Here is a 22,532-nt window from a genome sequence, read left to right on the forward strand (position 1 = left end):
TTTATTTTTTGTAAAAGACTTTTACATTGTGGATGCCTAGGCACTGATTGGACCAAAATTTTGATTCCATGCATAAACACCCATGTACAATGTATAAATCAATTTAAGAACAACTCTCAGAATAACTGTTGAGAAGTATAAAGGATACAAAATGCTAAAACACGGATAATAGAGCAAAATGAAGCCATTGCAGATGAAAGCTTAGGAATACATGACTTCAAAAAGAATCCAAGGTAAATGTAATGCAGATAAAGGCTAGGACAATAGATTGCAATTGAAAGCAAAGATATTATGGCATTTCTTTTTGGTTGTCAAAGTGATGGGAAAGAAGACTGTCAAATTAGAATATTTCCATTGGGAAAGTAACACTCATTAAAGCAGGTGGTCAAAAACGCTGGGCTCTGCAAGCAAATTTGCTCCTATTATAATCTGTTGAAGAATATATTTACAGAAATTTCAAATAATGCCCTAACTAATTCATTTCATTTCACTACCAGTGAACAAATCACACCTAGCTTATAATGTTCCAAACAAATACATGATCTATTCATTGCATGGATTATTTCAGCCTACGGTCAGACACTTAATATTAACCACATCCCCACTTGCATCTCACATGTGCCCACCTGGTCTCCAGAGCTTCAGCATTTTGACAGAGCATTCGAATTATGAGTTTAGAAATCTTCTCATACAAATGTTCATAGAAAAAGGGGTTGAATAAGTCAAATAAATACTACTACTGTTAATACTGTGGCCACAATCTAGTAAGGTTTGGGTGCACTTAAACCATTGCCATTACAATCTCTGGGCAGGACAAAAAATATTTTGTGATCTTTATGTAATATTGACCATTTCAAGAAAAACAAGGTTACAAAGAATATGGCATCTATCCCTGAAATGACCGCCACACTGTCTACAGCAGATAAGGTTAAACATTAAAATAAGCTCCCTAACTTTTAGAGTAGCTTCACCATGTAACAAATTGTTTTGGAACACCAGGGGCCTCCCTTCTTTGGAAGTTCAAAAGGACGCATGAGACAGTCATCAGACAAACATGCAATATTCTTTAAGGACAGGTTGGATATTGTGAAGGTGATGAAGCTGGGCAAGGATATAACTTGCAGTTCTCTGTCATATGCCTGAACTGACAGAGCTCAATTTTGTCCACCTGCCTTTGCCCTCCATTTCAATTTACACCTGTCAGCTTGGCTTCTGATTAGTTTCAGCAACACACAATACAATTCCCATTTATACGGGCAATTTTTCCACAGAGTAATCTTCTCTCTTTCCTTTAATCTTCAGACTAGCATCAACATGTTGATGCCTTATTGCACTTTTGGCTTCAAAAGTGGATTTTTTTACACTGGCAGGAGCAAGAACTTATTACCATAAGCTGCAACGATGCTTGAAAATAAGAATTTCAGCATTGCACTGCCTAACTCTGTCCTGATGAAACAAACTCCATGTTATTTCACTGCCTTGAACTTATTACTAGCATCACAAACATTGGTTTCTGCCAGAACCTAGACAAGATAAACTAATGAGGGTTTGGACTGAACAATCTTGTCTAAATAACTTGCACCATAGTCCTAAAGCATGGCCAGGAGCCAGGAGGCAGAGTGGACACATTTGAAGTCCCACTGGCTTGAGGTGGTCAGGGTAGATGGTAGGAATGGTGGGGGCTTTGTGCCATTCCCCCCCCCCCGCATCAGCTGGATTGGTTTCCTTTCCCAGATGTTTAGCAGCCAGTTAGCATGGCTAACTCTGCTCCACCTCCATAATCCCACATTGTGGGGCTCTACATTGCCTACTGCTTAGCATCATGGGGTACAGCTGCCAGTAGTACTAAGCATATTAGAAGTGTGCATTGACTTGTGATCGTTGGATAGCTATTTTTTCTTAAATATTTTTTCTTTTTGCCAAAATCCAGTGAGGATGTATTGTGAACAGAAACTTTGTCTTGCACAATCAAATAAGGTGGTCAGCGCTGCCAGTTCTGGTGATCTATTTGGCAGGAAATGGGTGAAGGATTCTTGAGCACAGCAGTGAGTGTGCAGGCTTCGAAGCCCTTAGATATGTCTGGTCAATTATGAAAACAAGCAGTTAAGACATCACACGAAAAGACAACTGGAGCCACACTTTTATTTGTTCAACTTTGAAATGCTGATTAGCTAATATATAACACGGTATGGTATTCAGCTCGTCCATTATTAAGTTCTGTGCTTTAGTACTAATAATAATTGCAAATGAGCATACTCTTGAAAAAAGAAAGTCTGAAATTAATTCAACTTGTCCCTGTTTCCCAGAATTGACTATCATTAGAATTTCGCTTAAAAACAGGCTTCCATGATACAGTATACTATGAAGGCCACAGCAGACAAGCTACTTACCAGCAGCCTCAGCGAGATGGGTGGGCTGGGCCTATTTAAAAAATAAGAATTTTAAAATTGCAGCCCTACAGACTTACCCTTCCACATTCATTTGGTCAGGAGTTAAGTCATTGTTTTCAGCGCCACAGTTCTGAGTTTTACTTCTCTATAAAGAGAAATCTGTGGATGAAGATACCTTTAAAATTTCACAGCCAAGTCAGTTAAATTCTGGAGATCTACAACATATGTACAGTATATAAATATATGCATTTATGTACACAAACGAAGGTTAAAACATTATAAACAGAACCAACTTAGGCTGTACAAAAAGATCCGCTTGGATGAGAACATGCAAATACACTATGCTTCAAATCAAATTTAAAAAGCATCTATGAGTTGTGTTTTCTCAAATATAAACTTCAGCTCGCATAGATTTTAAAGCAGATTTATCAAGAGAGTCAACTTTCCTAGTAAAGGTATAAAATCTATTAATAAACACTAGGTATTAACTAAACTCATATACAGTGCTTTTAGGTGATCAAGTTTCAAGTATTTTTCTTTTCTCACAGAAGTCTAGATACTTCAGCGCTCGGCTTGACTAGTACTTTGAACAGATAGGACCATATCTCTGAAACCACTTGACAATAAATGGTTTGAGACTCACAGCCTATGGGGTAAAATTAGAGCGAAAGGGGTGTCTGAGAGTGCTAAGGAAGATGGCTTTCCCCTAAGCTGTGCCTGCAAGTGCTGTATATGCTGGTGCTCATGGGTCCCTGATCCTATATCCACTGAAATCAGTTGCAAAAACACCCCTTTTGCTATTTATTTTTTAAGGCCAGGAGGAAAGCACCCAGTTTGATTTCTGACAGGAAGCAGGATATAGAATTCTTGCTCAGTAATGACGACTGTAGTACACTTGAGGGTGAAATCAGATACATTCGAAGTGTGGTTGGCATACAACAAATAATGAGTTCAAACCACTTCCCACCACACTTTAGAATATCTGTCTGCCTTTATCCTTACTGAGCCAGGCTTCGAAGGTAAGCAGCTGAGCTTTAAAATTGCTGCAGAACTGATACAATGCACTTGCTCTGGATCTTTCCACTTTGGGGTGTGTGTGAGAGAGAGAGTACAGAGATAGCCCACTGCGCATGAACCCAGTCATTTGGGAATCTCACTGAAGGAGACATGGCTATTCCTGTTTTATGTGCTACAACAACAAACCCTTCCAACTCAATGCTTCAGTCCCCCATTCATGTTTCAAAACCAAAAGTTGCAAATGTCATCAGAAAGCTCCTATTTTGTCAATGAACCACAACATGATTTTCAGGGGGGCGGGAGGGGACGTAGGGCAGCAGTCTGGGGAAATGAGAACTGAATTGTTGATCAAATCTAGAGTCCCCAATGTATGCTCCGTGTACGCACCATTAATCCAGGGGTTCCCAAATGCACATTTCCTCCCCCCCAGCCAACATTCCCATAATGTTGTTCCAGCTAAAGAGAGCTTTATTTGGCTCATACACTTTAGAAATATTCCCAGCAATGAGTACTTGATAATATAGCATAGCCTTCTGCCTCTATAGTTTCATTAATGGTACTAGTTCTAACTGAAGGGATGTAAGTGCACAGTTGATATTGAAACGGAAGCCCTTGGTTAATTGTTTATGCAGCCGTCACAGTTAACTGGGGACTGTGGGGTCACAAAAGGTTCATTTATTTTCTGATCTTCCTTCAAAGAGGCCGCCTGGTCTGAAATTGAAGAGAAGGAGAGCTGGTCGTGCTCTACTATGTGTACTCGGTCCTCTTCCTTGTCCTTCTTCACATAGAACATTTTCCTAAATTTTTTGAGCTCGTGAAGTTCACAGAAGGTCTCTAAAACCACCAGCATTGCAATGAGGCCCAGCAGCAGGTAACCTAGGAAGAAATTGAAACAGTGTTTAAAATGTGAACTGGTAATACAGGTATGTCTGCTACAATGCTCCAAGTCAGAGAGGTCCCCAAAATGGAAGGGGCTCTATCTCTCCAGTTAGAACTATATTTCCACACAGGCTTTCGAGTATAAGAACTCTCAATGCAATTTGCAAATAAAACTGTAAAACAATAAAAGTATAAAATACTGCTAATGAAACAGCAGTATAAAAAATTTCGTCACCCACAAGTAAAACCACAGCTTATAAAATATAAACCAGAAACGTTATTCAGTTATGAGCAGACTGGAATCTTTAGGTCTTTAAAGCTCTTTTGAAAACAATGTGTGGCATTCCTTTAAATAGCTGTGCATGTGCAAGGATTACTGCCAATGCAACAGGACTTTCCTCCTTCTGTGCACCCCATGCCACTCCCAAATCTGCTCAGATTTAGGGTGAGGGCAGGGGGGAAGGAGAATGTTTCATTGCACAAGGAAAAATCCTTCTGCTGGTGGAACCAGCAACTTAGCGCTATGTTGAATACAGCCCAGTAAGTCATTCTGCACCAGCTGAAGCTTCCAAAAAATCTTTATCTACAGTGTCATATGAATGCTACCAGGTAGGAATGGCTTGTGCTTGAGTCACAAGCTATTACTAATTCCACATAGAGAGGTGCATCTTTAAATATCTATATGGTAGACACTTTGTAGCCCACTATGTCCTTACATGTGGCCCACAACATTGATTTTTGTTTATAATGTAGTCTATTTGCATCTTATTCTTTCTCCAAACCATTCAGAATGGTGTTTTGGATAAGAGTTCCATAGCAACTAGGATTTGGGAGCACCTCTGAAACATGTGATTCCACACCTTTAAAAAACCACATACTTAACAGGGTTTTGATACACATTTCAAAAATCCAATCTGGATTTTTCCATTTACTTTTGCTATACGAATGGCTGGACTCAATTGGACTGCTTTGCAAAAGTCACAAAAGAAACACCAAGAAACACAGCTCTAAAAACTATTCACCCTCTTGTACCAATTACTTGCTACTCACATGTAATTCCTATTTTATACAGCTCTCTGAATTTTTGGTTGTAACCTTCTCCTGGGACATAGTCACCAAGGCCAATGGTGCTCAGTGAAATGAAGCAAAAGTAAAAAGATTCCAGGAAGTTCCAGTCATCTTCAAGGACAGAAAATATCGCTGCCGGGATGAAGAAAAAGCACGAGACAGTAACGAAGCCCAGAGTCACCGCATGGATGATGGCAACTATCTGCTTAGAGAAGCCCCAGCGAACATGGAAATACAGCACAGGCCGCCTTGTTACATAGACAATAATGCGCTGCACCACTGCTGTCAGGAAAAGCAGTGTAAAGGGGATTCCAATGACTGAATAGATGATGCAGAAGGCTTTCCCTCCATCTGACAAAGGCACGGTGTGTCCATAACCTGTTAACATAAAAAGAAAGACAGGAGTGAGATTTGGAAAAACAGTCTGACCTGTGAACTGCTTGTTTTTCAGGAGTGGACTGATCACAGTGGGAGAGAATGATTTGCACCTGGAGCTCCTGTCTGAGTGTGCTTTATTCCACTCATGTACCAGAAAGGCTTGTGGGTGTTTCTTCTTTTCATTCATTCACTAACCCCACCTCCACTCGGTATAAATTGGCAATAAAAATGGCAATGACTTTTTGCCTAATTCAAAGAAAATGCAAAAATGGCATTTCACACTGTGAAAATGCTTTTTTGAAAAATGTTTTGAAAAATATATTGAATTTGCCATAGTGCAGGCTTCCTCAGCTTCGGCCCTCCAGATGTTTTTGGCCTACAACTCCCATGATCCCTAGCTAGCAGGGCCAGTGGTCAGGGATGATGGGAATTGTAGTCTCAAAACATCTGGAGGGCCGAGGTTGAGGAAGCCTGATCTAGTGTCACATTTGTATAATGTACTTAAAATGTTATATTTGCTCATGAGATGGTGTTCCTCCATTTTACTTAGAGGCACTAACCAGACAGGCAGCAGGCTGCAGGGCTGAAGGGCAGGTGTCATGAAACCCAGCTTTGCACCCTGGCATCTGTCACCTCAGGCAAATACCTCACTTTGCCTAATGACAGAGCTGCCAAACACAATTTCCTCTTCCTTTCTCTTTCATTAGTCACCCCACCCACTTTTCCTCACACTATTTGTCTGCATGTCAGGCATGAAGCTCTATAAGAAGCAACTTCTTATACACCAGCATCAAATTATTCCTGTGTGTTTGGGGTCTCGGGTTGAGATTTTGACCCAATATATATTTGCAAAGGCAGAAATAATTGGAGCATTAGCTTGCAAGACCTCTTAAGACATATACAGAAACACACAAGCCCCCCCCCCCCAATTTCTTGACTATCTGAAGGATGCAAGTTCCCACACTATGTTGTGAGCGCTAAGACCAAAACATTTGCTATCCCTATAGACTCAGCAGACTAGTAGACTGCAATTCATGTTCCATTTAAGTGTCTTGTAATTTTCATGTGAGTTGTAAGAAGTTATTACAATGCTTGGTGATATTTGGCTTTGAAGTTCAACACAAATCAAAGCTATCATTCTCTTTGTAACAATGAAATTTCAAGGATTATTCTCCTTTGAAGTTGAATTAATTTGCAAAAAGAGAAAGAAAAAAGATCCACCTGTATTGTTATAGATCCCTCAGGTATCACAAGCTCTGGAGAGCACAGGCAAGATCGTGCTTGCTCTCTCCAGGGTGGCAAGACTCTGACCCAGGAGCAAGTTACTTCAGGCGTTAGTCTGTTCTTCTGTCTTGTTACATTAGATCAATCTAACAAAATCCCCTCTCAAATGTGACTCATTTCAACACGTATTTGAAGATTGCTTTTCAGCCCAGTTTCTAGCACACCAATAAGCATGCTAAACCTAATTTATGGCATTATTCCTCAGAGAGCCCATTAAATCAACGTTCAGGATAACTTTATATAGACCTGCTTTTTGTTGGCGTTTAGATAATCTATTAGCCAGATAATTTAACATCCCCTAGGACTGATGAGTTTCTTTTCCTCTTTGATTGTTTGGGCTCAATTTGCAAAGATTACAAATAGAAGATTTTTTTAAAAGCAACACTGTAATAAGTCATGAAGCCTGGAGAGGACTTAAGCTACTTGTTGTCCCTCACTCTAGGCCTATCTCTCAGCAGATAAAATATTCCATGGATGAAATAAATTGCCAAAATGCCATCCATCCATCCAACTGACACAACTGCTATTTTGATGAACCGTACGGGAGCACAAGTTTTTCTCTCATAGAAGTGTGTAGCTTGTTACTGCTCTAAGCTGGATGCACATGAGATATACAAAATCATAAAATAGGGAGGAAATGAGTGTAATCTGTGAATAACACAAGAAGAAACCTGTTGCATTAGATCAAGAGTCCTCCTAGTTCATCTGTTTCGAATACTGGCCAGACAGATACTCCAGGGAAAATTACACACAGGGCTTGAAAGCAACAGTTCTCTCCCATTCTATGACCCTGGCATATCATATTCAGAGCAGAGATGGACTTATTAATCTGTTTCTGATTTGTGTTATTTCTGCATATGTTAATTCAGTGTCTTCCCACAAAGAACTTCACTGAAGTTGTCATCTATGCATGCTTAACTGCGCCTTCCATTATCTAACTGGGTAGAAGCTGATTTGAGGGAAAGTGCATAAAACAGGGGTATTTATCAAGAACCTACAGGATACAGACGGATTCTGACCAATATTGGGTATACACAACTTTGATTGCTAGCTGTGGGAGCACACTGAACTGGAGTAAACGGCAATGTGTGCACCTGGGAAGTGTATGGAGTTTGCAGGATTGCTGTCCCATTTCTCTCTCTCTTTGTGCTTCTATTGCTCCATCTCTCTGTGCATATTGCAGATTTCTAACTCCTCCCTAGAAAGATGGATTAGAAGGTACCAAGATTATGAGCAACATGAAATTATTCAGGATGGTGAAGCCCAAAGAGAGCCTTGATTGACCATAAAAAGATCTCTCCATAGCAAGTGAACTGGCAAGAAAATGACAAATGTGATTCAATGTAATTGATTCAATTAAATGAGTTATCCAGTTAAGTGATATTTTCTGATCACATGCAGAGGGCTTCCTGCCCCTCCACGCATGGATCCATCAGGTTCACAACTCCATCTATTCCTACGGTTTTGTTTTGTTTTTCAGTTTCTGACTTCTGAGCTCTCCCCCACCCCCATTTCCATAGTTCAGCACAATAATTTCCCCAAGGTTTTCTGGATGGAGCTGCCTCTTCTGCTGCCCACACACACACAGAGACAGAGAGAGAGAGAGAGAGGAATGCAGCATCTGGAGAGTTACATGAAATTAGGCCAGGGGCACACATCCTCCCCCCCCCCGCCCGCCATTTTAAATAGTAATTTTGATAAATGCAGTATTAAACTTCTGGCATATACATGTGTAAATGCCAGCTATAGCAGCAGAGGAAAATATACCGTATTTTTTGCTCTATAAGACTCACTTTTCCCCTCCTGAAAAGTAAGAGGAAATGTGTGTGCGTCTTATGGAGCGAATGCAGGCTGCGCAGCTATCCCAGAAGCCAGAACAGCGAGGGGGATTGCTGCTTTCACTGCACAGCGATCCCTCTTGCTGTTCTGGCTTCTGAGATTCAGAATATTTTTTTTCTTGTATTCCTCCTCTAAAAACTAGGTGTGTCTTGTGGTCTGGTGCGTCTTATAGAGCGAAAAATACGGTATGTTCATTTTTGTCCAATAAAGGACAAAATGACTAAGTGGAATAAAGGAATACTAGCTGAATCGTGATAAGAGTATGGTCCTTGCTTGCTTAATCTGCTCAGCTTGTACTATATACACAAGCTCAGCATGCAATGTCAACTCAAGCTGAACCATTAAACCATTGCAATTTGGGTGTAATTAACAAGCTTATAGGGACAACATGTGCTCCACTCAGAAACTGAGGAAGGGAAGAAGCCACAAAATCACTCTGACCACAACAATTTCTTTAAGCAGACTAGATAAAAGGCCAAAAAATTGAATTCTGCATCAACAAATGGTGTTCTGTGCTTTCTACTTAAAATCGGAGATAGTAAGCATGCTGATTTTTTCAAACCTCATCTAAAATTCCCACCATACTACCCCATCTGTCATGGTTAGCTTTTGCTACCATCAAGAAAAGGTATCAAAAGATATCAAAGTTTGTGAATCTTGTTTCCAGGCAACAGACTTTCAAATAACGAAACTGCACCAGGACTAGTTAATATAACAATAGCAAACATACCCCCCACCCCCGGTATCTGAGGAAGTGTGCATGCACATGAAAGCTTATACCAAGAACAAACTTAGTTGGTCTCTAAGGTGCTACTGGACAATTTTTATATATATTTTGACTGACACGGCTACCTACCTGAATCTAGATACCTGCCACCCCGACAAAGTCAACTTGACCATCTACCAAATCTAGGGCAAAGTAATGCATTTCTATTTAATAAATGCCAACAAAGGACCGTATAGTTAAAGCTATGCTTTTCCCAATAGTGATGTATGGAAGTGAGAGCTGGACCATAAAGAAGGCTGATCACCAAAGAATTGATGCTTTTGAATTATGGTGTTGGAGGAGACCCTTGAGAGTCCCATGGACTGCAAGAAGATCAAACCTCTCCATTCTTAAGGAAATCAGCCCTGAGTGCCCACTGGAAGGACAGATCGTGAAGCTGAGGCTCCAAAACTTTGGCCACCTCATGAGAAGAGAAGACTCCCTGATAAAGACCCTGATGTTGGGAAAGATGGAGGGCACAAGGAGAAGGGGACGACAGAGGACAAGATGGTTGGACAGTGTTCTCGAAGCTACCAACTTGAGTTTAACCAAGCTGCGGGAGGCAGTGTAAGACAGGAGTGCCTGGCATGATCTGGTCCATGGGGTCACGAAGAGTCGGACACGACTAAATGACTAAACAACAACAACTTAATAAAACCTAATAGCTAGGATGAAAGAAGCCAGAAAGCTAAACTTTGGGAAGTTTCTTTGAGCATTCTAACTAGAAAACTATCAATTTACTCAGCTGTCTGTTTACCCACTTGCTAGGCAACAGACAATCAAGAGCAGTTATTAGGGTAAGGCTCCAGCTAGTAATCTCTGGATGTTGCCAGGCACTGCTAAATTGATAAACAACTGCTAACTATCACCATATCTGGAAAGAGTGGTATCCAATGGCATCTGTCCACTGATGGAGAAAATCCAACAGAGGGAGGCATTTGGGGGCATACCTGCAACCCCCGCACTCTGGTGCAGATTTAAAGGGATGGGGAGGTTGCGGGGGGAGAAGTAATTGCTAGAGGTTGCCTCTTTCCCTTCTTATGCTAACCAATATATTCCAGCAGCAGATGGACACTGCTGGATACCATCCAAGGAGCATAAATGTGCTCTGGTGTGGGCTGGATGGGTAGTACTTCCAGTTTTCAGATGAACTGTTTATTTCAACCTGCAGTGTGCTTACCCAAAGGGCTCTGGGTGTGCAACAATATTTTATCCTAAAAATATTACAAGGAATCTTAATAAAAGTTACTAAATTGTACTCCAAAACCGAATTTAAAAAGAAAACTGCAAATAATTGTGGACTATGTTCTTGCACTGTGACTGATTAAATCTTAGTTGTGCCTCCTACAAAAATGTGAATGTGTTAATATTAAGCTATTAATTAGCAGCATTTATCTTGTCTGCAGAACAGAACATAAAAAGGAATATGGTAAGTCAAGTGTCTCTCTGAGGCAGAAAGATGCATTCAGTGCTTTTTCATTTTCTGTAGCAGCATTTACAAATGGGCATCAATTTTTAATACTCATCCTAATTAATCCAAGCTCTTGAAAAACACTGTTTATTCCTAGTGCACTGTGGCGATTGCCAGCTGTGGAGATAGCTACTGCTGAGTAAAGCACCTGTGCAGGATGGTGACTCAGCCTGAGAACAAATGTCAGTCGCAATTAATCCAGAACAGGCTTCTAAACACTGGTGCATGGCATCTGTCACTAGCATGCCAGCAGTATGACTTGGTCAACAGCAATTCATTGCCATCTACTAATCTCTCTCTCTCTCTCTCTCTCCGCCCCCCCCCCCCCATCTACCAAGTAAGGAATAGGTTATGTATCTTGGGAAATTTATTTCTTCCTGTTAGATAAGCAGCCAAAATCCTGGAACACAGGAATATAGGAAGCTGCTTTGTATCAGATCAGACCATTAGTTCATCTAGCTCATTAATATCAACACTGACCATCAGCAGGACGCCCTGCCTGGAGACACCAGGAATTGAACTTAGGAACCTTTTGCATGCAGAGCATGTGTTTGGCCACTGAGTTATGACTCTTTCCTATGATCTGCAGAAAATAAACCTCATAAAAGTAGGGAGCGGGAAGAGGAACACAATTTTCTATTCTTCCTTTAATAAACCAGGAATACTTTGACTTTGGTGTCACAGAGAGGAAACATGCAAAACAAAAGCTGCTGCATTGACCAATATTGGCAAGCGACTTCCAACCAGGAATGGCAAATGAAATAAGATAATGGTCAGAATCCTGCTCCATCTTTACACTCCTGTTGGACCAGGCCTTGGTAGGTTTCTCTGCTTGGGACAAGTAGGTCTCATGTACAAGGGCTGCAGATATAGGCAGGGGTTGGGTTTTCAATACAAAATGGATAGGAATGGATGCCCAGGAGCAGAATGAAAGGTGGATACAAATGTGGGTACCTAATACAGTGGTACCTCGGGTTAAGTACTTAATTCGTTCGGAGGTCCGTTCTTAACCTGAAACTGTTCTTAACCTGAAGCACCACTTTAGCTTATGGGGCCTCCTGTTGCCGCCACGCCGCCAGAGCACGATTTCTGTTCTCATCCTGAAGCAAAGTTCTTAACCCGAGGTACTATTTCTGGGTATTAGAGTCTGTAACCTGAAGCGTATGTAACCTGAAGCGTATGTAACCTGAAGTGTATGTAACCCAAGGTACCACTGTACATGAAGAATTAAGAAGCAGTGAATTGGCACCCTACAGTTCATGGGAGATAAACTCAGTGAAGTATCCATGGCTGAAAAAATTCCAAATGTTAACAATGCACCAGAGCAGAGAAAGGGAGATGCAGAAACTCAAGCACTTAGATTTCAGAATAGACAGACTGGTTCAGCATTTTGCAGATGTCAAGTGGTACATCTTTTCAAAGATACTGCTTCATTTGAGAAGTATTAACTCCAAAACTTGGTTGCAAAAATCCTTGTGCAATGACTGCGGTTTTTGGAACCTGACACCTAGCCAGCTAGGAAGTAGCAAGCTCTATCTGCATTAATAGGAGGTTATACTACCTCCAAAGGCTCACGAAATGTTGCTCCATGCTTAAACTAATGTAATTTTTGAAATATAAAATTATATTTCCAGCAATCTACATACAACTGCATGCTTTAGGAATAAATTTATATTCATGTGTAGTTTCTCAGCGTAAGTGCTTTAGGACTTTGGCTTATTATCTGCTGTGTTTAGAAAGTAGGTGTAAGGAAACAGAACCTCATCCAATTCCACAGAGCTTGCCATTTGATCCCAAGGTCCTCATTCTACTATTAGACATTACCTCATTTTTTTGTCCTCTTGGGGTGTTTCCAGATGAGGTGTATACTCTAACTACCACTCTTTCTTCACTCACCTTTACGGGGCCACATGGCATCATCAGCAACTTTTTGCCCTTCTGTGTTTTCCTCATGTCCCCCCACCATTTCTTAAGATCATGGAAAACCCATTCACTTCTTTTTATGGAAATATAGTGGAATTTCTTTGGTGTAGGGTTGAGAAATAGTATAAATGAGGGACAAGGAGTAAGCTAAAGATTACATGGTTGCCAATATCCCACTGTTCCTGTTTGCATTGTCACTTTGCAATGATCCTCCTTTATTTTTCAGTAGGGAATGGAGAAATCTGAGGTGCTTCTGGGGGAAGAGCTGCTAGGAGTTTCACGCCACCAACTCTCCCTTATGCCTCAAAATGCACCTCTGAATGAAAAACTGACATACCTTTTTATGTACAGAAATATAACAATATGTACATCAATCAGAACTTACTGCTGGCAAGGGTTGTGGAAACAGAACAGAAAAATGCTCTAAACTGCACCCAAGATGTAATATAGGCAGTGTATGTGTTTGAGTTAACTATCAGAGGTCATGATACTTGCTAATTTGAATATTTTAACAAATGTTTGGTCATAGTTTTAATTTCAAGAAAAAGAGTCGGTATTGCACATGACGTTGGCTTCCTAGCTGCAGTTTTAGCTACTTTGCTAACAGTCTGGAACTCTCTAGGCCTTTGAGGGGGCCTGGTTTCATTTCAACTGGGAATCATGGTTTACATTAACTGTAGTCAATTTAAATAAGCCAGCTTCTGGCCAGCTTCTGGACAGATAGCTGAGCGCTGGGAGAAATATTTAATAGGAAGAAAAGAAAACACACACCTAGCACTCATGGCCACCTTGCAATGAAAAAATAAGCTGAACCTTATGTTTACTAAAATTCTAAAGAAATCTGAAAGCTCCCTGAAAATGGAGAAGAAAAACAGAAGCCTCTTCCATTACTTGTCTTATTATGCAACCCTGTGCATGTCTACTGAATCCCAAGTGTGTTGTTTATTTATTTAAACAGTTTATATACCACTTAACAACAATTGTCTCCAAGTTGGCACTGTGGGTTAAACCACAGAGCCTAGGACTTGCCGATCAGAAGGACGGCAGTTCGAATCCCCGCGACAGGGTGAGCTCCCATTGCTCGGTCCCAGCTCCTGCCAACCTAGCAGTTTGAAAGCACGTCAAAGTGCAAGTAGATAAAGTAGATAAATAGGTACCGCTCTGGCGGGAAGGTAAACGGCGTTTCCGTGTGCTGCTCTGGTTCACCAGAAGCAGCTTAGTCATGCTGGCCACATGACCCGGAAGCTGTACGCCGGCTCCTTTGGCCAGTAAAGCGAGATGAGTACCGCAACCCCAGAGTCGGTCACGACTGGACCTAATGGTCAGGGGTCCCTTTACCTTTTTAATATAATGAAAATACAATAAAGGAAAAAGGTAAACATGGGTTAAAATGATAAAACTAGATTTTAATTAAAATACCTGCTGAAAGAAAAAAGTATTCAGTAGGTGCCAGAAGAACAACAGGAAAGGGTCCTATCTTACTTCAACTGGAAGGAAGTTCTGTAAAATGAAGCTCACAATACTGAGCCTACAGCTCATGGTTCATGGATTAAGCAGTCCTTGTGGTATTCTGGACTAAAATTGTTAAAGGCATAGTAAATTAATACAATAATATAGAGCATTGTAGCCTAGGGCCAATTGAACTCCTCGGTGGGGCTTACTTCTAAGTAGACATAGAATTATACTGTAAAATACAGTGGTGCCTATAATTAACATTTTGCAGAAATAAACAAAGTGCTTACATGTGAAATAGTTTGCTGTTAATTCTCTATTAATAGGCATCATCTATAAATGCATCTCCAATGAATATTTCATGTTGTTGTATAAAAATGCAAGCATCAAAGAGAAGAAGCCCACAGACCTAGGGCTGTGAAAGTCTGGGTTACACAAACTTTGTTAGTCATAACAAAAATGGAAGCTTTTGTTGTTTTCAACCAGGAGAATTATTAGTAAAGCTATCTAAGAAGTGTCCCCAAGAAACCATGTAGGGAAGCTTATGAAAGCTGATTTCTTTATGACACAAATTCCTGCCATTGGTACATTTAGGCAGGCGAACTAGAATAGTAACTTTGGTGAACCTATCTGCAAGACTGTATCAGTCATCCTCAAGGGAGAAGATCATTGCAAAAGGTTGGATTAGATGTCCCTTGTGGTCCCTTTCAAATGTACAATTCTATGTGTCTATGGTGTGTTTCAGCTTCTTCTCTTTCAAGGAGATAGAAAGGAACGAAATCCAGATTTTTAATACAGCAGGTGTCCACTCCCATGTTTAAAACACCACTGCTGTTATCAGATGTGGTGCAATGGAAATGTGAAATGCTTTCTAAGAAGTTGTTCCTTCATCATCACAGACACTTGCCAAATATCACTCTGAAAGTCAACAGTTTCACTTGGGGCACTGTGATGTGTGAGTCAGTTTTTTAAAAGCACCTCATGTTTATGAAAAGAAACCTTGTTAAAATGTTTCAATGACTCACTTTCCTGCACATTTAATTAGCACTCAAATTCCACCCATACCTAAGCTGTGTTCCCCCCCTCGCCTTTCCTTTAAAGCATTAGTGTCAATACTACTAGTCTGCACAAAGGAGGATTATTTTTTAAAATAACAAATAACTGAAGTCGGTGATATTTTTATCACCTTGATGACAATTATTCTATTCAGTGGCCAATGCATTAGTCTGACAAACTGAAAAAGGAAAGGAAAAAAAGCTGAGAAATTACCAGTCCATAATCCATCCAAGCTATAACTAAATCAGCATCCCATGTGAGACAAAATGAGGTAGAGCCATCATCCTTTCCATAGCTTGCCTGTAGAAAACACCTTCAATTCCTCTTGCTACACTAATTTGATTCTATGCTTTGTTGTTGCCATACAAAAGAGCACAAAACTGATCTCCTATACCCTGATCCATTCTTCCCCTCCCCAATTTAAATAGTTATGGGCTTCCCAGTCTGAAAACACTTCCTTGACATTTCTTGACACTTAAAAGCTGTTTCCCACATCTAAAGAGGCCATGGTAAGGGTACTGCTCCTGTGCAAGATTGTTTTGCCAGCATCAGATAAAAGAGCCTTTTGCACTACCAGCACAGAGTGTCGGAACCTGAGTTTTTCGAGCTCAGTTTCTAGTTCACTGTTTTTGGAGTACTGTACACTGTCACTGAGTCCAAAGTATTATAGCATTGTCACTGTGTATTAATTCTGACAGACCTGGGACACTCCTTAGGCATATATAAACACATTTACAGGGCTGCCCTACCTATGAGATGAGGAGAAGCAGAAGGTCCCACAAGGTTCCACCCTCATGCCAGCTGCCTTGCCACCTCCATCACTGGCAGAGCATCGATACTGATTTCCAGTGAGATCTCATGGAGCATGAGAGATTGCTTGGATTTCTCTCGCTAGAAATCAATGCTGATCAATGCCAGCAGCAGAGGCAGTGCTGGTGGAGGAGGGCAGTGTGGAGACAGTGCTGAAGGAGGTGGGTGACCCAGCGGGGGGGGGGGGGTGGGCAGCATGGCAGAGCAGCACTTTCTGTTTTGCCTCAAGTGGCAAAACAGCACCGCCCTTGCAACATTTGTAAATTTAAAACCCTTTAAAAAACCCTTAAAAGGACATGTGAGCTTCCAGGGCAAAGATGTCAGTTGAGGGATGGAGAATACTGATTATTAGTGTGTTAGGAAAGGAAATTTGTCAGTTGAAGCCCCAAAGAGTTTATTCTGTATAAATTATCCTGTATAAGCACTACACAGGGGTGTTTTTCTTCCTCACTGTCTAACCTCAAAGAGCCTCAAACCTATGCCCTCCAGTGTCACATAGCACAACAGGGAAAGGCTTCAGGAGGGCAGACAAACAATGTATCTTTTCCTTTCTCCCTTCCTGAAACTCCCTCCCTTCCAGAGGTCTTAAAAACAAGGTCCTTGTTTAAGATTGGTTGGAATCTTGAAAATGAGCACTCCTCTTCTTAGGGGTTGGGCATATGCTGCCACGTGTTATTACAGGTTCTACTTGTTCCATATGGTTGGGATCACATTTCCTGTTTTTCACAACATGTCAAAATATACATCTGTCGTTGTAACTTAACCCCTTAATGGCATCCCCGCATTGCATTATGATGTGGTGCTTGAACAACAACAAACTACAAACAAACAACAATTGAAGCTGCCTAAATTGTGAAGTGGTAACAAGCCTTTGATGTTCACTTGGAAAGAATAAAGTTGAAAAAGTTTCAAGCAATGAATAGTGCCATTTGATAACAGCTATGTTGTGTGCAACCAAAATGGAATCTTGCGAAGAGGACACATCATACTGTGGTAGTTTCCAGCAACCGTAAATTGCCACTGTATTCTGCTCTGGTCAGACCTCACCTGGAGTACTGTGTCCAGTTCTGGGCACCACAGTTCAAGAAAGACACTGACAAACTAGAACGTGTACAGAGGAGGGCAACCAAAATGGTCAAAGGCCTGGAAACAATGCCCTATGAGGATCGGCTAAGGGAGCTGGGCATGTTTAGCCTGGAGAAGAGGAGGTTAAGGGGTGATATGATAGCCATCGGCTAAGGGAGCTGGGCATGTTTAGCCTGGAGAAGAGGAGGTTAAGGGGTGATATGATAGCCATGTTCAAATATATAAAAGGATGTCACATAGAGGAGGGAGAAAGGTTGTTTTCTGCTGCTCCAGAGAAGCGGACACGGAGCAATGGATACAAACTACAAGAAAGAAGATTCCACCTAAACATTAGGAAGAACTTCCTGACAGTAAGAGCTGTTCGACAGTGGAATTTGCTGCCAAGGAGTGTGGTGGAGTCTCCTTCTTTGGAGGTCTTTGGACTCGATGACCCTTGTGGTCTCTTCCAACTCTATGATTCTATGATTCTATGATTCTAAATTAACTTTGGGAAGAAACTGCAACTGCTTAAGCTTTACATACAGCAGGTGCAACTGATTCTTAAACTTGACCCATGCCATTCATGTTGCTCAGGTTACAGGACATGATATGAGCCATGATGGGCAGAGCTGCGGTGACCTTATGTCACGTTAAGCAGTTTTATCTCAGTGACTTCAACAGAACTGATAACTGATTAACAAAGAATATTTGATCTCTGGAAAGAATCTGTATTCAGAACTTTAACAAAACCTAATTAGGCTGCTTAGGATGCAGCAAAAAACCATAACAACATATATTTAGAGCACTGAAAACAACTCACAGTAAAGTAGCTGCAGAGACAACAAGCTACCCCGATTGAGAGTGCATTGTGAATTAGTTATGGGTGTGCTTTTATCTCTCGACCGCACATGATGAGCAATCGGTTTTTCCATTGTAAGAGGAAATATAATACCCCATCAGGTCACCTTATTCAGAAAGCAAGAGAAACACAGTAGCAGACTTGCATTCTCTCAACAGCACTGTGATCTTTGAGGAGACTTGCAAAAACTTGTGCCCTCAATCTGCAGAAACAAAGCTTCTGAATTTTCCAGTTCTACCAGTTAAGAAGACTGAAAACATATAAACTAAGCATACTAGACCCCCTTCTCTGATGCTGGGAAACATTTATTTTTGCTAGGCTTCTCTTAGGCAGAATGTCATGAATGGCAAACTTGATACCAAGGCCATAATCTGATTTCAGAGAACCTTGAAGTTTAAATGGAAATTAGGAAGCAAAGGTAAGGGGGAAAGTTCCATCCTCATTTTGAAAACTCACGTTTATGAAATAAAGAGAGAGAACTGTTTGTCTGTGCTTTTTAAGTCATTCAAGTGGTACCTCAGAAACAGGCACACAAACTCTGGAGGGCTAACATGTCTTTGGCCCCCTCAATCTTTGTTGGAAAGGCACTGGGCCCCCTCAATGTTGAGAAGCCTGGCACACATCACACACACACACACACACACACATGCCATCACACACACATGAGATCACACACGATGCAGATTCAGCAGCCAGCTCCTCTGGAGCACTCAGCCTCCTCTAGACGATGTGTGACATTACGCACACACAACGTGCACCGGTCCCCTTCAATCTTGGGGGCAACCTGGCCCCTCTGCTCAGAAAACTGATCCAGAGCCTATTGACTGCCCTGAAATAAGAGAACACCATTTTATTGTGCATGTATAACCATGGTTCTCAACTCTTTGAAAAGTGACGCCCTTATTGCTACTTTTCTGCCCAGATAGATAACCATGCCATGGTTGTACATATGAGGGTAAAGCATCCATCAAGTTGTCCTGACAGAATGGAACCTGTTTCACAATTCTTTCTAGCAATTATTCCTAAATTCAGTTCAACATACAACTTTCCTCCAACCATTATTAAAATAAATACTGTAGAGTTGCAATCTGCAATCACACTAATCTGTGAGTAAGCCACAATGAACACAGCAGGACTTGATTAAATGTGCACAGGATAGCACTGAATTCTTTCCTAATACTGTTTAACACCCCCCTAAACTGTTTATGTCAGTGGGAATAAGTTTCACTAAGTCAGACTATGCTATACATCTTTTATGGCATTTCAAGGTTGCAACTGGTAGCTCTAGTTTATATTTGTTTATATTACATCAGAGAAGCAGATAGAAAAGGTCTAGTAACATAGTTGCCAAGTTTCATCAAGGGGGTCCTTTGTTCAAAGTCCAGCTCCACCTGTGTAACAGACTGTTGAGAAGACACACACGCTACAAGATACAAGACTCAAATATTCACCCATCAATTAGCCCTAGGTTTTCCTCTCTAATTTCTGAAAGCTGTATTGACATGACACTGCAACATGCTTATTTTTCTGACTGAACATGCAGCTCAAAGGCTTGCTTCAGAAATGTTAAACTCTGGTTAATTAGAAACCTATAACCTACTTCTTGGCCCTGTTCTGTATGGGAACCAAAGCAGTTCCATAAAGTTACTTTTACAAATAATGCTAATTTTTTTCCTGGAATGCATCATTTGTTAATGTGGCTCAGAAAGCTGAAGAGATTATAAAGTTTCAAACTGATGTACATTCTTACCAATGCATTTTTTATTCTTGAATTACAGATGCAGGAAGTGTACAGACCTTTACACCATCTGAGAACTTACTGCAAGCGTGTCTGCTCTGAAGTAAGCTCTCGGTGGTCACTTTCTGGTGTGTTTAGGACCGCAGCCAAAAAGCAGCTTTGAGTGTTTTCAATGTACATTTTAGGCAACGTAAGCATCACATCCATATTACTGCTCAGATTTTTTCTTTTAAGGTCATGAAAACAGCATGTGCGGAAAGGCCCTTTGAGTGCTTCTTACACCATCTTCGCATTTGTGTACATTGTCGGGGTTGGGTAAAACAGCCATTTTAAAACTGAACAACCAGTCCAGCCACGGTTGGTTCTACTCACCTATTTAAGTAAATATCAACTATAAACATCATAAAAGAATCCACCCTAGGACTCTACCCTGTGCTGTTTGTGTGTGTGTGTGTGTGTGTGTGTGTGTGTGTGTGTGTGTGTGTGTGAGACACATGCATGACCAATAGCCACATAAAGTGCCAGGGACGCCTGAACTTTTAAACCACGGGAGGGGGCAGAGTGGACAGCCTTGGTGATGGTGGATGGGCACTTTTCAGTTTCTATTATTCTTATCGCTTCGACGACTTCGCCCAGACACGGTTCAGGGATCGGCTTCTGGAGCTCTCGGGAGCCTTGGCGCAGACGAAGCCTCGCTCCCTTCTGCAGCGCCCTGGACCCGGCGGGAGTCCCGCACGCAGAGCGCGAAGGCAATGCGGCGGGATGGAAAGGGCGGCAAGCCTCTGGAGGAGGGCGCGCGCGGAGGGAGAGGAGGAGGGAGGTGTGTGGAGAGAAGGGGCTGCTCGTCGAGCGAGCAGCGCCTGGAAGCCGGCCCCGGCCCTGGGGGGAAGCCATCGGCCCCTCAGGGTGGCCTCTCGGAGGGCGAGGGAGAGGCACTCGCTCCTCGGTTCCGGGGTTCACTGACTCCCTGTGAGGCCCCCCGACTGGAGCTGTGAGGGAGAAAGAGGAGCGGGGGGGGGGGGCCCGAGGCGGGAGACGCGCGGCAAGGCCTGGTCCCGCCGGGCCCGCGTGGCGCCCGGCGCCCTCCTCCTTACCCGTGGTGGAGAGGACGGTACTGGCGAAGAAGAGGGCCGAGGTGAAGTCCCAGTTCCAGTTGCCGGAAGCGTTGCTCAGCACCGACACGCCGTAGTTGCTGGCCTCCAGGACTCGCGCCAGGAAGCTCTCGAGCTGCTGCTCGGAGAGGCACTCGTGCTCCTCCACGAAGCGCCGCTTCAGCTTGCGCAGCTCCTGGCGCAGCAGGTCCTCGTAGGGCAGCTCCACCGACGAGAAGACCACGGCGCCGAAGACCAGGTAGAGCGCGTAGCCCAGCACCAGCAAGCCGAAGCACCAGGCCGAGCGGTGCCTCTCCACCAGCCGCACGCACGAGCTGCCGGCTAGCGACTGCAGCATCTTCCCCCGCCAGCGCCTCGCGCTCGCACCCGGCGCCAGCCCGCCGCCGCTGTTGCCGCCGCTGCCGCCTGCCCTCAGCACTCGCGAGGCTCTGGTCCCTGAGGGAAGGGAAGGAAGGCGCGGGAAGCTCGGCGCCCTTTTGACGCGCGCGGAGGAGAGGAAGCGGGACGCCCGGGGCGGGCGACGGGGTGGGGAATGAGCACCGGCTCGGCCCCTACGCGCGTCCCCTGCCTGGAGGCTCAAGCTCCGCCACTCATTCAAACGAGCCCTTCTCCGGGCGTCTGGCAGCGGGGTTTCGCTTCGTTCTTTTCCTGTTTCCTCCTTTCGGTGACTTTCCGTTTCAAAAGCCCAGATGATGTGGCGCTCACGTGGTTTCCCGGCTCAGGTAACCGGGAACGGGTCGCGCGTCAGCTGCTGAACTGGTTCCAGCTGGGCAGCTCGCTAAAGTGAGTGGGGAGGAGAGAAAAAGGAAACACGCATACCTATAGATTCTTTCTCTTTCTCAAAATAAAGGACACATCTGGGTATCTGGAATGGCGCACACTCTCACGCACCTACCCATCTTTAATCTCTTTCTGCAAGCAAAGGGCACATCAGGAATGACCATGGGGAGGGGGGAGAGATGGAAAAGTTCACTTTCATTGTAATTCCACCGTAAGTGTTCATTTGTTCTGCCATTTCATCCCCTGGTTTTGCTGTTCTGAATGTGGACCTCACTGCTGGGCTCTGCTCAGTGCCATTCCTTTTCAGGACTGGTACTGGCAGTAGCTTCTCCATCTCTTTGCAGCAGGAAGACAGGACTGGTGGTGGCGGCAGCACAGTCCCTCATAGAATCATAGAACTGTTGAATTGGAAGGGACTGTGAGGGTCATCTAGTCCAACCTCCTGCAATGTCATGGAGAAGACCTCTCTGGAACCAGAAGCTTGTGGCAGCTACCACAGTGGTGGAGCAAGGCGGGGGCGGTCCACCCCAGGTGTCATCCCTGAGGGCGGGTGACATCACCACGGGCAGCGCCCCCGGGACGCGCACCGCAACCAGCGCACCCCCCTGGGACGTGCATCGCCCCCCCCCCCCCGTGGGCCGCTCC

The 22,532-nt window shown here is 43.0% G+C and overlaps 1 protein-coding gene across 1 annotated transcript; it reads right to left on the reverse strand.

Moving 5' to 3' along the window:
- Positions 1 to 2,128: 2,128 nt before the first annotated feature.
- KCNK1 (potassium two pore domain channel subfamily K member 1) lies at positions 2,129 to 22,378 on the reverse strand. Its single transcript, XM_083433928.1, has 3 exons — positions 21,090 to 22,378; positions 5,337 to 5,732; positions 2,129 to 4,283 (listed from the first exon to the last, which is right to left on the reverse strand). The coding sequence occupies exons 1-3, from the start codon at positions 21,442 to 21,444 to the stop codon at positions 4,024 to 4,026; spliced, it is 1,011 nt and encodes a 336-aa protein (XP_083290054.1). The 5' UTR covers positions 21,445 to 22,378; the 3' UTR covers positions 2,129 to 4,023.
- Positions 22,379 to 22,532: the final 154 nt, after the last annotated feature.

Source organism: Podarcis tiliguerta (genome assembly GCF_965153285.1).
Source record: "Podarcis tiliguerta genome assembly, chromosome: 3".
Taxonomy (NCBI): domain Eukaryota; kingdom Metazoa; phylum Chordata; class Lepidosauria; order Squamata; family Lacertidae; genus Podarcis; species Podarcis tiliguerta.

What these genes read in the sequence shown, in the direction of transcription:
- KCNK1 (XM_083433928.1), bottom strand. Translation starts at nt 21,444, where the DNA reads ATGCTGCAGTCGCTAGCCGGCAGCTCGTGCGTGCGGCTGGTGGAGAGG. An exon ending in TACCGTCCTCTCCACCACGG is followed by an intron (nt 5,733 to 21,089) that starts GTAAGGAGGAGG and finishes TTATGTTAACAG; the next exon opens with GTTATGGACACACCGTGCCT. An exon ending in GTATAAAATAGGAATTACAT is followed by an intron (nt 4,284 to 5,336) that starts GTGAGTAGCAAG and finishes ATTTCTTCCTAG; the next exon opens with GTTACCTGCTGCTGGGCCTC.